At 48.1% G+C, this 15,939-nt stretch overlaps 1 protein-coding gene across 1 annotated transcript in view; it reads right to left on the bottom strand.

Moving 5' to 3' along the window:
- The window catches only part of ERBB3 (erb-b2 receptor tyrosine kinase 3), a 202,624-nt gene that overhangs the window by 81,552 nt on the left and 105,133 nt on the right, over window positions 1-15,939 (bottom strand). The window contains exons 17-19 of the mRNA XM_029594738.1: window positions 4,856-4,997; window positions 3,997-4,116; window positions 3,604-3,702 (exon numbers count right to left, since the gene is read on the bottom strand). Coding sequence (XP_029450598.1) covers window positions 3,604-3,702; window positions 3,997-4,116; window positions 4,856-4,997 — 361 coding nt within the window. The remainder of the gene's footprint in view (window positions 1-3,603; window positions 3,703-3,996; window positions 4,117-4,855; window positions 4,998-15,939) is intronic.

Below are 15,939 nucleotides of genomic sequence, written 5' to 3' on the forward strand. Positions count from 1 at the left end.
TTGTCACTCAGTCCAGCGGATCCGGCAGCTCCTGGATTCATTGGGCTAGGTGACTAATCTGGCAGGAGCCATTTATAGTCCACCCAGTTGGAATATCTGAGGGCACGTTTCGATACCCAGCTGGGGAAGGTGTTTCTGACTACGGAGTGGGTAGTCAAGTTGCGGAATCAGGTCCTTAGGCTGCTACGTCTGGCAATTCCAGGGTCCAGGATTATTTGCAGGCCCTGGGGGTTCCTTGGGCCTTTGCTCACACACACCCGCTGCAGAGGATGCTGTTATCCTGTTGGAATCCCCTTTCAGGGGAATTTCAGCTTCATTTACCATTGCTGGAGGATGCCTGTTCCAGTTTCTCGTGGTGTCACTCTTGGCACGATCTTGAGAAAGGAATGGATTGAGAAGTGCCCGACTGGGTGGTGGTGATCACGGATGCCAGCCTCTGGTTTGGGCGGGGGGGGGGGGGGGTGATGTGTCAAGAAACATCGGCCCAGGGGCATTGGTCTTCAGAGGAGGTGACCTGGTCCATCAATCAGCTGGAAACCAGGGCAGTGCGCAGAGCCCTTACTGGAGTATCTCCCCCTCATTAAAGACAAGGCAGTGCGAGTGTTCTCGAACAGTGCTACGTCAGCGCCATATATCAACTGCCAGGGCAGAACGAAAAGACATCTAGTAGCGCTGGAGGCGCAACAGGTTTTTGTTGAGGCAGAGATGCATCTGGCAAGAGTAGTGGCTTCCCTTATAGCCAGAGTGCACAACGTGCAGGCGGACTTCCTCGTCTGTATCCGGGGGAGTGGGAGTTGCCGGTGGAGGCCTTCTCCTTGATTCAGGCCAGACTGGGCAAACCAGCAGTGGGCCTCATGATGACCTCAGGAAATGCGAAGATATCTGAAGTCGGTTTTTCAGTAGCAGAAGGGAGATTGGATCAGAAGGCGTCGACACACCTGTTGCTGAACATTTTTCCTACCACGACCTATTGTAGATCGAGTGCGGTGGTGCATCGAGCTTCATCTGGGCAGGGTGATTCGGGTGGCTCCCGAGTGGCCGCACCAGCCGTGGTTTGCGGACCTTCTTTGTCTGGCGGTTGATGGTTCCATTTGATTGGCCCATCTGTCAGGGCTGTTGTGGCAGGGACCCGTATTTTGTGACCAGGAGGACTACTTCTGTCTAGTGGCTTGGCTTTTGATAGGTGAAGGCTCCGCTTGAAACGTTATTCGGAGCCTGTGATTGCGACTTTACTGCAAGCAAGGCGGCCTTTCATGATTTTGGCTTATGTCCTGGTGTTTACAGAACAAGGTGCAGCCTTTGAAAGTGGATGTTCCACAGATTCTAGTTTTTTTTATTTTGCAAAGCAGTTTGACTTATGGTTTGGCCTATAATTCCCTTCAGGTTCAGGTGGCAGCCTTAGGTTCCCTTGGAGGTAGGATTAGGGAAGACTATTGGTGTCTCCCCTGGATGTGGTTTGTTTCCTCAAAGGGGCAACATGTTTGCATCCTCCTGTTCAGAAGATTTGTCCAGCATGGAATCTGAACTTAGTTCTTTCTTTGCCTAGGGTGGTTTCTTCTTTCACCTTAACCAGGTGATTGAGTTACCAGCCTTTCCGAATTTGTCTGTGGATGCTCCTATAGCGAAGGAGCTTCACTTGCTGAATGGGTGCAGAATTCTTTTGCACTATTTTAAGGCGACAAATGCCTTTCGGAGATCTGATCATCTTTTTGTCCTGTGCAGAGGTGCTAAGAAGGAAAGTAAGGCGTCTAAGGGCACTATTGTATGATGGCTGAAAAAGACGATAGCTTTAGCTTACACCTGTAAGGGCCAATCAGTGCCGGAGGGGTTGAAAGCGCATTCCACTAGGGCACAGGCAACCTCATGGATGGAGTGTAAACTGTTTTCTCTGCAGGAGATTTGTCGTGCGATGATGTGGTCTTGCACGCCGGTCTTTCGAGCTCCCGCCTAGAATCGAGGGGCTTGGGTACATCCCACTTGTTTGGACTGATTGGGGGTATGAACAGGAAAGGAAAATTGGTTCTTATCTGCTAATTTTCGTTCCTGAAGTACCATGGATCAGTCCAGAGACCCATCCCCATTCTGTGAAAGATTTCTTCACTTCTGGATGTTGCTGAGCCGATATGGGATATATTCAGAGTTATGAGAAGTGTACATAGTTTCAGATGTGTGTTCTGTCAGGTTAAGAGGGCCTAGTTGTTTTCAGGTGGCTCCTATCTTTAAGTATCAAATTACTACCTCCACCTTCCTCTATTCCTGATGCCTTTCAACTAGCTTGATCACTCCATTCTTATACTTCACTTTCAATGCATATCCAGCATAGTTCTCTGCTTCAACAGCAGGGGAAAAGAAAAACTGTTACTTCACACATCCAGCAGAGCTCTCTGCTTAAACGGCAGGGGAGAAGAAAAAAGGATTCACACTCACAAAGCGGGGAGTAGCTGGCTTGTTACGGCGGTTACTACCCCAAACCAAATGTGCCTGATACTTCACTTTCGATGCATATCCAGCATAGCTCTCTGCTTCAACGGCAGGGGAGAAGAAAAAAACTGATACCTCACGCATATCCAGCATAGCTCCCTGCTTCAACGGCAGGGGAGAAGATAAACAACCAATAAGGGCTGTATAACATAATCTGGGTAAAAACAAATAAGCATGGGTGTAGCTTGCTTATTGCGGCGGTTACTACCCCTACTACCTCTAACTAATCAAGCTAGATATTTCACTTGGATGCAGCTCCATCACCGCTCTCTACATTAATGGCGGGGGTGGAAGGGAATTAGAACCAAGAGCTAAGAGAAACAGATAAGTATGGGAGAAGAAATGAGGGAAGCTTGCTGGGCAGACTGGATGGGCCATTTGGTCTTCTTCTGCCGTCATTTCTATGTTTCTATGTTTCTATATCTGTTCGCCCCAGGTTTATTGGGATTTGTTAAGGTAGTCATCTTGGCTTGGGTACAGGTCAATACTGAGCGACTGCAGGTGGCACTCTGTTATGCAGCAGTGCCTCAAAGCTTTTATTCTTTGCCTCCATCTGCTGGTAGGGATGCATAAAACCACTTGTCTGGACTGATCCGTAGTACTTCAGGAACGAAAATTAGCAGGTAAGAACCAATTTTCCTCTCTGAAACTGGGTAGCTGAGGAGATGAGCATAGGGATACAGAGCCTTTCATCTCTAGGACTAGATGACTCGGGGACAGGCACAGAAATATAGAACCTATCACTTCTAGGATTGGATAGATTAGGGGGGACAGACACAGTGATATAGAGTCTGGATAACTCAGAAGCATTGAGATTGCAGAGTCTTATCACAATTCTAGCCCTCAGTAGATGATCTCAGTAGATGTTCTACAAAATGCACACTCTCACTTTGCAGAAACATACAACTATTGAATAGACATGGACAGGAAACCACCATCTCACCCCAGGGAGGACATCCTTTCAGAGCAGGGTTGAGGGAGGCTAAGGAGACAGCTTACCAGAGAAGCTGGCACTACTCCTGCCCACAGTTAAACCGAGGAATACGGTTTGTCTGGCTCCTGCCCCAGCCATAAAATCAGTGGGAAATAAGAGACGGGGGAGGGAGTGCATGTTTTACTCACATCAGTGACACTGTGGAATGTCTGACTGCCTGACCAATCCTGTATCAGCTTAATGCTGACTGGAATCTTCACAGAGTCTCCTTCAGGAATCCAAACACCCTGACAGAGAAGCACAATCTTAGTATAAAGGACACTTCAACACGTTACCAAGCACCGATAAACACATTCAATCAAAGCCCAGGATCCTGGAGAAAAAAACCACAGGAGGGAAACATTGACCCAGGAGCCACGATCGCAGAGAGTCACGTCCTCATACATAAAAAAAGTTTTACTTCCAGATAGTAAAGAAGCATTTTAAAGGCTTTACCATAAATGAGGGGTTTGGAAAGAAAATCAAGAGAAGCCAAAACGACCCCCTGCCAGGTGAAAAAAAAGGTTAGGTTCTGTTCTTACTTTGTGAACAGTACCAAACACTCCGGACCCCAGAACCTTCATCTTCTTCAGTTCAGTCTCCTTAAAGATCCGGGCGTGGACCTTGTTGGCTTTCTCGCTGGGATCCAGAGGCTCCAGGCACTGGAAAACATTCAAGAGAAGTAGATCACACCAGGGCCCCAGGGCTCTATCCCTCAGCACCCCCACCTTTGGTCGTCCTTGCATGGGGCAGTGCTGTTACTTAGCAGGGGGTCTGGACAGAGTTCAGCATGGTGGAGGACTCTTACCTTAAGCTGAACTTGGAGCTCACCTAACCATTGCAAATATAAAGTGGAGTGGGAGAGCAGGTCACACAGAGGTATTGTCCAAATAACAAAAGTGTAGCGCTAATGGAGATAAGGATCCAGATTCATACACAGGAACACACTCAATCGCTCAAATTCTAAGATGAATTCTCACTGCTTTTTGACGGTTGAGTGTGTTCCTGTGTATGAATCTGGATCCTTATCTCCATTAGCGCTACCCTTTCGATATTTGGACTCACTTAACCATGCCAAGATATGGGTCTTAATCCCTCCTCTATCTTTTCTTTGTAAATCCACAGAGTTCTGGCCATGTAGATCAGTCAAAAGTAATAGCATGCAATGGGGCAGTTTCCATGAAACAAAAGCACAAATCCCCTCTTTTGATAGATCTTCAGCTCACAGCTCTCTGCATAGGTACATGGGATGAGATTAGGCTTGAGCAGCCGGCTTCAGATTCTGCTCCCTACACTGGATATCTCAGCGACTCCTGTCCCTGTTAGGGAAGGGGGAAAAAAAAAAATCGCACCCAAATTCAGGGGTGCTTTCTTCCTGTCCTCGATCTCACTTCCTCTTACCTCACCCCTCTCCAGGTATCTACGCATTGCCCGCTTCTTCTGGATTTTCAGGCCACGCCAGTACAGGAGAGCCAGCAAGACGGAGAGAACCAGCATGAAGGCACTGCCCACGACCACAGCTGCAATGATGGCCAAGAGCTTTCTGCAAGGCAAAAATGAATGGTCAGGCCCCTTGCCTTCCACGACACAAGTCAATCAAACAACCAGAAGGAAAGGTCAGCTGAGGTCAAGAACATCCTAGAACCCTTGGTTGCATGCTTGACATAAGATATATTGGACAGCCAGCATGACACGTGTCTCAGGAATGCAGCTAGAACATGGCTATCCAAGGGAACAACCATGGGGAGGGATGGTATTTGGTTCTCAGGGCTGGAAAAGACAGGACTGTATGGACTTTGTAGTGAATTTCTTCCATCAAGCATTTGTTAAATGTATAAATAGACAACTGAGATTCTATAGTCTAGAGCTGGTTTATTAAAGACACAATCTTTCGTCTGCTTATTCTCCCCCATATCAAGGACACAATATTTATTTATTTATTTATTTAACAGTTTTTTATACCGACCTTCATAGTAAATAACCATATCGGATCGGTTTACAGTTTAACAAAGGGAAAACTAGAGTAATAATTCAAGTAAACGAAAGATAACAATAGGTAGGAATAAGTCAAAATTACAATCAACAGGGGGAGAGAACTTGGAAGCTTACAACAAGCTGGAAAGAAGAAAGGCCGGTAAAGTGTTGTTACCATAGAATGAACAAATTAAAAAAAAAAAAAAAAAAACTTAAACAGTGCTATAACCTGAACGTCTCAGAGTCCATTTTATACGAGAAGACAGAGTGCCAGACCGGGTAGGAATGAATGCCAACTAGTAATTGACTGGTGCAAATATTAATTGACTGGTGCAAATAGTAATTGACTGGTGCAATATTGATGCAAAGGCATCAATATTGATGCCTTTGCTGCTCTAAAGTTGTACTATGTAGCGGGAATGATAATTACATGGCTAATGTTAGAAAGCAAAAAAAAACAAACAAACAAACAAAAAAAACAGCCACCATACCAGCAAAGGAAAATTAGTTTCTTACCTGATAATTTTCGTTCCTGTAGTACCACGGATCAGTCCAGACTCCTGGGTTTTGCCCCCCCCCCCCCCCCCCCCTTTAGCAGATGGAGACAGAGCAGTTATCAAAACAAACTCTGCCTATAAATAGGCTGGTGCCACCTACAGTCCGGCAGTATTACTCAATGTCAAAGCAGAATGGAACTCTCAAAACCATCATAACTATATATAATAAAAGAAACAAACTAGTCCACTGAACCCTCCTGGGACCTGAACCTTGAAAACCACGAGGATAAAAAATTCAAATCTCTGAAATAACGAAATACATAAGAACCGAGCGGACTCTCCCTTTCTTCCATGTCTCTGACGGGTGGGATTCTGGACTGAACCATGGTACTACAGGAATGAAAATTATCAGGTAAGAAACTAATTTTCCTTTCCCTGTATGTACCCGGATCAGTCCAGACTCCTGGGATGTACCAGAGCTTTCTTACCTGGGATGGGATCCGGAGAGGCCCGCTCGAAGCACTCCCTCTCCAAATCCTCCTGAAACTGGAGCATGGACAACCAGTCTGTAATGTCTCGCAAAAGTATGCAGGGATTTCCACGTAGCTGCCCTGCAAATCTCCTGCAGTGATACCATCTGACACTCTGCCCAAGATGTTGCTTACAAACGAGTAGAGTGGGCACACAGACCCGTAGGAAGGGTTCTACCACAAAGGAGATAGGCCGAACTAATAGCCAATGAGCTATAGTAGCTTTGGACGCCTCCTGTCCTCGTTTATCACCGCTCCACAGCACAAAAAGATGGTCACACGAAACTCATTGGTAACCTCTAGATAACGCAGCAAGACTCTGTGAACGTCGAGCTTCCACAAGTCACCCGCCAAAGGATCCGAACAGTTTAACTCCGTGAAGGCCGGCAGCTCCACCAATTGGTTGACATGAAAAGAGGAAACTACTTTCGGCAAGAAAGATGAAACCATCCTTAAAGAAACGCCCGAATCCAAAATCCGCAAAAAAGGTTTCATACAGGAAAGCGCCTGGAGTTCAGACACCCTACGAGCCGATGTAATGGCCACCAGAAAAATCACCTTCAAGGTAAGATCTTTTAGAGTCTCTCTCTTCAAAGTCTCAAAAGGCACCAAACAAAGGGCAGTGAGGACTAAATTTAGATTCCACGATGGATAAGGATGCCGAATTGGAGGACACAAGTGTTTTGCTCCCTTAAGGAAACAAACTACATCTGGAAGTGCCGCTAACGCTACACCCTGGATGGAGCCACGCAAACAACCAAGCGCCGCCACCTGCACTCTGAGGGAACTACATGATAATCCCTTAGAAAGACCGGATTGTAGAAAACACAGAATATCAGACACCGAGGCCCAGGTAGGCGCGATCTCTCGGTCCAAACACAAAGTCTCAAAAACTTTCCATACCCTAACATATGTAAGATTGGTAGAAGTCTTACGCGATCGGAAAAGCATAGCTACTACGGCCGGAGAATAGCCCTTACGACTTAACCTCTGCCTTTCAAAAGCCATGCTGCTAGACAGAAGCGATCGACTTCCTCCAAACAAATAGGCCCTTGATGCAGCAGGTCTGAGAGAACTGGAAACCGCAGCGGACCGTCCACCAAAAGATTGAGAAGGTCTGCAAACCAGGGATGTCTCGGCCATACTGGAGCTCCCAGAATGACCTCCGTTGGATGGATCTCTATCCGCCTGAGCACTTTGCCCATCAATGGCCAAGGCAGGAAGATGTACAGCAGAACCTTGGTGGGCCAAGGCAGCACTAGGGCATCTACCCCTTCTGCTCCCATCTCTCTGTGATGAGCGTAGAACTGCAGCGCTTTGGCATTTCGAAAAGTTGCCATTAGGTCCATGCTGGGTGTGCCCCATGCATCACATATGAGTTGAAAGGCGGTCTCCGCCAGCGCCCATTCTCCGGGATCTAGGCGGTAACGACTGAGAAAGTCTGCCTGCACATTGTCCACGCCGGCGATGTGAGACGCTGCTATGGTCACCAAGTTTTGTTCTGCCCAGCTGATCAATTGGAGAGCTTCCATCGCCACCGGTTGACTTCTGGTTCCACCTTGGCGATTGATGTATGCCACCTTGGTTGCATTCTCTGAGAGAATTCTGACCGACTTGCCCTGGAGGAGAGGATGGAACGCTTGCAACGCCAACCATACCGCTATGATTTCCAGTCGATTGATCGACCAGAGTGATTCAACGGAAGACCAAAATCCTTGCACCGATTTTCCTCGGCATACCGCTCCCCAACCAGAGAGACTGGCATCTGTGGTGACCACTGTCCAGTCTGGCATCTCCAGGGGAACTCCCCGGGTTAAATTGTTCATCACCAACCACCAATCGAGACTGGATCGTGCTGCCTCCGTAAGCGGCAAAGGTAGATGAAAAAGCTCGGAGACTGGGTTCCGTCGGGAAAGCAAGGCAGACTGTAAAGGCCTCATATGAGCAAAGGCCCAGGGTACCAGTTCTAATTTTGAAGTCATCGACCAGAGAACCTGTAAATCTCTGACTCTGGGTGGGTGCTTGAGCATTAAACCTCTTACTTGGACTTGCAGCTTGGAGATGCGTTCCATGGTAAGAAAAACTCTGCCCTGCTGAGTATCGAATAGAACTCCCAAATATTCCAGCGACTGAGTGGGCACCAGTCAGCTCTTGATGAGATTGACCACCCAGCCCAGTGTTTGCAGGAGCTGAAGTACTCTCTGAATCACCTCCTGGGCAAGCGTTTTCGATTTTGCACGAATCAGCCAATTGTCCAAGTAAGGGTGCACCAGCAACCCCTCCCTGCAGAGATGTGATGCCACCACCACCATCACCTTGGTGAATGATCTGGGCACTGTGGCCAGACCGAAGGGCAGAGCCCGAAACTGAAAATTCTGATCCAGTACCGAAAACCGAAGAAACCTCTGATGGTCTGACCGAATGCCTATATGAAGATACGCTTCTGTGAAGTCTAAGGATGCTAGAAACTCTCCCTTGCGCACCGAGGCAATGACTGACCGGAGCGTCTCCATGCGAAACCAGGGGACCCGGAGACATCTGTTTACTCTTTTTCAGATCCAGAATGGGCCGAAAGGATCCCTCTTTTTTTGGCACTATGAAGTAAATGGAGTAACAGCCCTTCCTTCTTGCCTCCGGAGGCACTGAGACGATGGCCCCTAGTTGCAGAAGAAGCTGCAAAGTGTCCTGCACCGCTCTTCGCTTGGTTTTGTAACCACAGGGAGAAATTAGAAAACTATCCCGAGGACGCCGTGCAAAATATAAAAGCGCAGCCTTCTCTTATCACGGTAAGGACCCACTGGTCCGTTGTTACTTTGGTCCATTCCTTGAAAAACAGGGACAGTCTGCCCCCTATCGCTGGCACCGAGGAATGGACCTGCGCTCCTTCATTGTGATGATTTTGCACCGGAAGCAGACTGGGAGTTACCAGGCCTCCCGAACCGACAGTCCCGAAAGAACTGGGACCAGGTCTGTTGCCTGTTAGGAGCTTGCCGAAAAGGGGCTGCAGGCGCTGTATATGAGCGAAATCTTCGATTCCCTCTGAATCTGGCCCGGGACAAAAAGGAGCCTCTGGATTTAGGTCTATCCTCCGGTAACCGATGAATCTTATTCTCCCCTAGAGATTGGATCATATCTTTCAGGTCCTTACCGAAAAGTAGTTTGCCTTTGAAGGGCAAGGACCCAAGCTGTAACTTGGAGGAGACAACCGCCAACCAGTTTCTCAACCAGAGGAGTCTACGAGCTGAGACAGCTGAAACCATGGATCTGGCCGATGTGTGCAATAGGTCATGTAGTGTATCAGCGCTGTCCGCCACTGAAGCTTCCAGACGACCTGCCTGGGCCGCTTCTTCATCTGATAAGGCGGCGTTAGCTTGCAACTGCTGATCCCAGCGGAGACCCGCTCGTAAGGCGAAATTGCTGCAAATAGCCGCACGCACTCCCAGTGCTGAAACCTCAAAAATCCTTTTAAGCTGCACCTCCAACTTCTGTCTTGCAGGTCTTTGAGTGCTGTAGCTCCAGTAACCGGGATCGTGGTCTTCTTGGTAACAGCGGACACTGCCGCATCTACCTTGGGTACTCAAAGCAGCTCTAAAGCATCCTCTGGCAGAGGACAGGGCTTGTCCATGGCCTTACTCACTTTCAATCCCAGGTCCGGGGTATCCCATTCCCAGAAAAGCAAATCTGTAGCCGAGAAATGAAAAGGAAAAGAAGAAGCAGGGCCTCTCAGACCCAACAACACCGGATCCATAGCCCCCAGTTTAGATTCCTCTGGGGGGACCTTCAATGCCCAGTTCAGATAAAATAGAAGGAATAAGGGGACCCAACTCCTCCTTTCTAAAGAGGCGAACCACCTTAGGGTCATCCCCTTCCGCAGCATGCGCCCCACTCATTGTGCCTTGGTGTTGTAAATCAGGGTCTACATCCACCCCCTGTGGGGGCTTGGTCTGGAATTCTGGATCAGTATCCTGACTAGAAGTATCCGTAGTAATCTGGGGACCCCCTGACAGACGGAGACACTTAGGCTGAGCAGAAACCACACCTCCCTTAGAGGTAGACCTTTTCTGAGCAGAGGGCTTAGAACCTTGAGAAACGACCTTTTTACCAGATTGCAGCTTCCCTAACTTCCTCTCCTTGTAAGCTTTATGGAGCAACAATACAAATTGTGACGAAAAAAAGGAAGAGGAGGAGGAGTCAGAGGCCCCCTCGAGGCTATCCTCCATTGTAGGGGAATTAGGCTGTAAAGGTTCCCTGTCCGTTGGGAAACGTTGCTGGGGAGAAAGAGGAGGAGGTAAAACCCTCTCCCCCAGCGCTGCACTAGTCACAACCCTGAAAGATTGAAAAATGGCCCCCGTTCTTGCAGTGACCGGGAACTGATCAGCCTCAGAGTGAATTGCAGCAGATGTCCCAACTGGGACCCGGGCAGACTTTGTTTTAAATTGTTTTGCTGTTTTAACATTTTTTTTCAGCTCCCGACGACCCCTCCCCCCCCCCCCCGGGATGCAAGCCAAGCAAAGGTCCTCCCTGGAGAGACGCGCGCAGGCCGACCCGCACGAGCAGCAAACGGACGAACGCGGCATCGAGTTATGACAGAAAAAATAGATTAAACAAAATTTAATGAATGCATGAAGAAATAGCAAAAACTAAAAGCAAATACCGCGCTGAGACAGGGAGGGAGTGAGAGAGAGAGAGAGCCGGCACGGGAGAAAATGAAAGGAAAACTTTTTTTTTTTTTTTTTTTAATTATAAATCTTGCCCGGCAGTGGTCCAAGTTGCTGATCCCTTCAGGTGGAGTGAACCGGGCTCCCTGGTATCGCACCCAAGCTGCTAAGTAGAGAAAATAGGGCCCTGTGAAGCAGCTGCCTCAGACCATGGTTCTCTCAGAACCTCACAACCCCCTGGGAGGCTCCAGACCACAATGCTGCTAGAAATTCCTTTTTCAAAAATGTTTTTTTTAAAACTGTATTAAGAATGGAAATAAAAATTAAAAACCAAAATAATCCGCTAATTCTAACTAACCAACCAAGCACACAGCCCAGACTGTAGGTTTTGCACCCTCACCATCTGCTGGAGACAGAGGAATACTGTCTGACTGTAGGAGGCACCAGTCTATTTATAGGCGGAGTTTGTTTTGATAACTGCTCTGTCTCCATCTGCTAGAGGGGGGAGGGGGGTAAAACCCAGGAGTCTGGACTGATCCCCGTACGTACAGGGAACGCCCAGTTTCCAGATGACATCCTGTGATAAGATGCACCCTGAAGGTGGCACCTGCAGATTCTGGGGGTGAGGGTGGAAGGGGTTTGAGTTTGCGAGAGTTTTGCTTTAGTAGAGACTCTGAGGATGATATTCAGCAGTGAGGGGGGTGAACGGGGAAAGTTACCAGGGGATCGTTACCCAGGTAGTCAGCAGAACATAGCCAGATAAAGCGATCCACTGACTACACCTGGGTAAAGTTACCCAGGTAGTTTAAGGAGAGCTATTTCTCCATCCTGAGTTACTCGGCTAACTCTAGCTGGGTAACACCAACCAGTTAAAATTTAAACCGCACCCCCCAGAAAGCTTCCATCACCGCCTCTTTTTATCCAGCTAAATTGTGTGTGAGTAAGGAGTTATCCTGATAGGATTTAGCCAGACAACCGGGAGAAAGAAGGGGGGAGGAACTATTCAAATCTCAGGTTTTGTCAGAGTGATGTGAAAAGTTACCCGGGATAAACCCTTTGAATATTGACATCTTTCGCTCCCCCTCCCCTGGTTCTCCGACTGCTTCTCTCCTCCCCCTCAGAGGACCACCCCAGACTGTCTTGTAAAATTGCCAGAATGTTTTTTTCAGTCCATGACGCATTCAGGGATTCAATGTGAGGGAAAAGAAAAGCGAAATGGAACACTTTGAGTGATGGGAAGATTAAGGAATCACATCACCTCCTCCATAGAGCAAGGAGCAAAATTAAGACGACATCCTTTTAAACTGACCCAGAACTGAGGCACAAGCAGCCTGGGCCAGTCTCCCTTTCTGCCAGCTGTGTTTTCATTAGAAATCATTTGCCTGATTGGTTTAATTTTTGTGGTAATGGAGGCAATATTAATTCAAGGTCAGAGGTCAGACAACACTGGGAGCAGTTGTGTATGTCACCTAGAGCAGTGGTTCTCAACCTTTTTTCTGTCGGGACACACCTGACAGATGGTTCTCACATGCGTGACACACTGACCCATGATCGTCACAGGGCTAGATGTAAATGTACAGTTTGCATCCACGGGAACCCCCCTGATCCACAATAATGGATGTAAAGCAGAATTATGACATTCCCCATTCAACTCATCTACAAAAAAGATATTCTGGTTCTGGTGTCATCTCAGTAACAGCAACTCAAACTCCTTCTACTTTCAGGCTCAATAGCCCTACTTATGAAAAGACAGCAGTTTACCACCAATGCATGTCCTCTTGAGAAAACGCAACAAATAAGACTGATAAAACACTTACATGCTAGTAAAATATCTCTGTAACAGACACAGAACCGACCTAACATACTCCCAGGATCTGTAGTAATGCACATAAACTAATCCACACACAGTTACACCTGTATTATGGAATACACTCAAACAGGAGCAACCCTATCTATGAAAAGGCAACACTATAAATATTAAAATCAGGCCCTAAAAACCAATACACCTCTTATTAGGAAAACAGAACTAACAAGCAGCTATAGATCCCCACACAGAAATAATTGTAAAACTATACTAATAAGCAGAATAAATGTTTCACAACAACTATGAACAGAATAACATCCAACAATTAAAAACTCATAAAAACTATTAAAAATTCTCCAAACACCAATAAAATATTTCAAAAAAAGCAGACACATCACATAATATTAAATAATTAAAATGGCAGTCAATCAAGAAAAATAAACTTAAAAAGCCACCTTTACTTACCCCCTCCAGCAGCTGTCCTACTCCTCTTCCATGCAGGCTGTAGCACACACCAGAAGCAGCAGTAGTGGCTAAGCTCTATACTCATGGTCCTCTTCCTTAGGGCCCATGTCTCTCACACACACACACCATACCAGTCATGCCCCCATGACCAGTTTCTGTCTCTCACACACCAATCATCTCCCAGTCTTTGACAAACACACCAGTCACCTTCCTGAACAGTTTCTCTCATGCCATACACACACACACAGGCTTCCCACTCCCGTGTTCCACTTACATATATGGGCTTCTCACTCTCATAATCACTTTCTCTTTCTCACATACACTCACCAGTCTCTCACTCCCATGCTTGTTCTCTCCACATGCACAGGCTTCTCATTCCCATAATCACTTTCTTTCTCTCACACATACACACACACCAGTCACCTGATCTCTCTCATGCATACACACACACAGGCTTCCCACTCCCATGTTCTCTTTCAGATATACAGGCTTCTCACTCCCGTGCTGTATCTCACACACTCCCATGCTCACTCTTCACATGCACAGGCTTCTTATTCCCATAATCACTTTCTTTCTCTCTCTCACATACACACAAACACACACCAGTCACTTGATCTCTCTCATGCATACACACACACAGGCTTCCCACTCCCATGTTCTCTTTCAGATATACAGGCTTCTCACTCCCATGCTGTGTCTCACACACACACAGGTTTCTCACTCCCATGCCCACTCTTCACCTGCACAGGCTTTTCATTCCCATAATCACTTTCTCTCTCTCACACATACACACACACCCGTCACCTGATCTCTCTCATGCATACACACACACAGGCTTCCCACTCCCATGTTCTCTTTCAGATATACAGGCTTCTCACTCCCGTGCTGTATCTCACACACTCCCATGCTCACTCTTCACATGCACAGGCTTCTTATTCCCACATACACATACACACACACCCGTCACCTGATCTCTCTCATGCATGCATACACACACATACACAGGCTTCCCACTTCCATGTTCTGTCTTACATACACAGGCTTCTCCCTCCCATGCTGTGTCTCACACACACCCAGGTTCTCACTCCCATGCTCACTCTCTTCACATGCACAGGCTTCTCATTCCCATAATCACTTTCTCTGTTACACACACATACACACACACCAGTCTCTCTCTCTCATTTCCATGCTCGCTCTCCACGTGCACAGGCTTCTCATTCCCTGAATCACATTCTCTCTCTCACATTCACATACACACCAGTCACACCGTCACCTTACCAACCAGTCTCTCTCATATACATGCACACACACAGGCTTCCCACTCCCATGCTTTCTCACATACCCAGATTTCTCACTTCCATGCTTTTTCTCTCTCTCTCTCTCTCTCACACACACACAAACACACATCCCTGACTGTCTCACATACACATCAGTCATCTCCTTGAGCAGTCACTTTCATTGTCTCTCACATATACACATACATCAGCTCTCTGACCAGTTTCTCTCAATCACACACATACTCTCGATCAAATACATTCTCTCACTTACACACAGGCTCTCAATCACACACATTCTCTCACACACAGGCTGGCTGGCTGCTTCTCTCTCTTTCTGTCACTCACTTCCTCTCTCTCTCCCTCCCCCCCCCCCCCCCAACGGTAGCTGCTCCTCCTCCTCCAGCCCCCGCAGGCCAATAAGGAAGAATTCCATCGATCGCGGGAGGCTCCTGCTGCTCTCTCCTCTCCCGATTACCGTCTGCTGCAATAGCTTGGGGGCCGATGCTGCAGCGGCCGCTGCTACTTCATCACGCGGCACGGCCTTTCTTCTTCCCGCGCACCGCGTATCACTTCCTGGTCGGGGGGGGGGGGAATGCAGGCGCGGGAAGAAGAAAAGGCCAGCCGCGGATGCCACGGATTTTTTTTTTTTTTGCACCGCTGCCGTTGCCGCTGGGCTTGAACGTGCTGATAGCCCGGCGGCAACGGCAGCGGTGCAAAAAAAAAAAAAATCTGTGGCATCCGCGGCTGGCCTTTTCTTCTTCCCGCGCCTGCATTCCCCCCCCCCGGACCAGGAAGTGATACGCGGTGCGCGGGAAGAAGAAAGGCCGTGCCGCGTGATAAACTAGCAGCGGCCGCTGCTAGTTTATCACGCGGCACGGCCTTTCTTCTTCCCGCGCCTGCATCCCCCCCCCCACCCCGGACCCGGAACAGGAAGTGGTGCGCGGGAAGAAGAAAGGCCGTGCCGCGTGAGAAAGGCCGTGCCTGCTAGTTTTCCCGTCGATAGCAGGCTGAATTAGCCCTGCTGTCATGGGACTGCCTGTCAGGCTCGGGAGGCGGAGCTTCCTAAGCGATGTCAGAGCTTTGCTCTGAGGCTGCGCGTGGGTTCCCGCGCCGGATTGACAGTTCTCCTCAGTCTGTTTTTCCGCGCGCGGGATCGCAGGCGGAGCTTCTATCCTCCTCAGTAAAATAAAATAAAACAATGTCTGACAAACAACGAACGCCGAGACAATCGGGATTTAAACCGTGTGAGTGCGGTAAGGTAATGTCTATTACGGATACAC

This window comes from Rhinatrema bivittatum, chromosome 3 (assembly GCF_901001135.1).
Source record: "Rhinatrema bivittatum chromosome 3, aRhiBiv1.1, whole genome shotgun sequence".
Lineage (NCBI taxonomy): Eukaryota > Metazoa > Chordata > Amphibia > Gymnophiona > Rhinatrematidae > Rhinatrema > Rhinatrema bivittatum.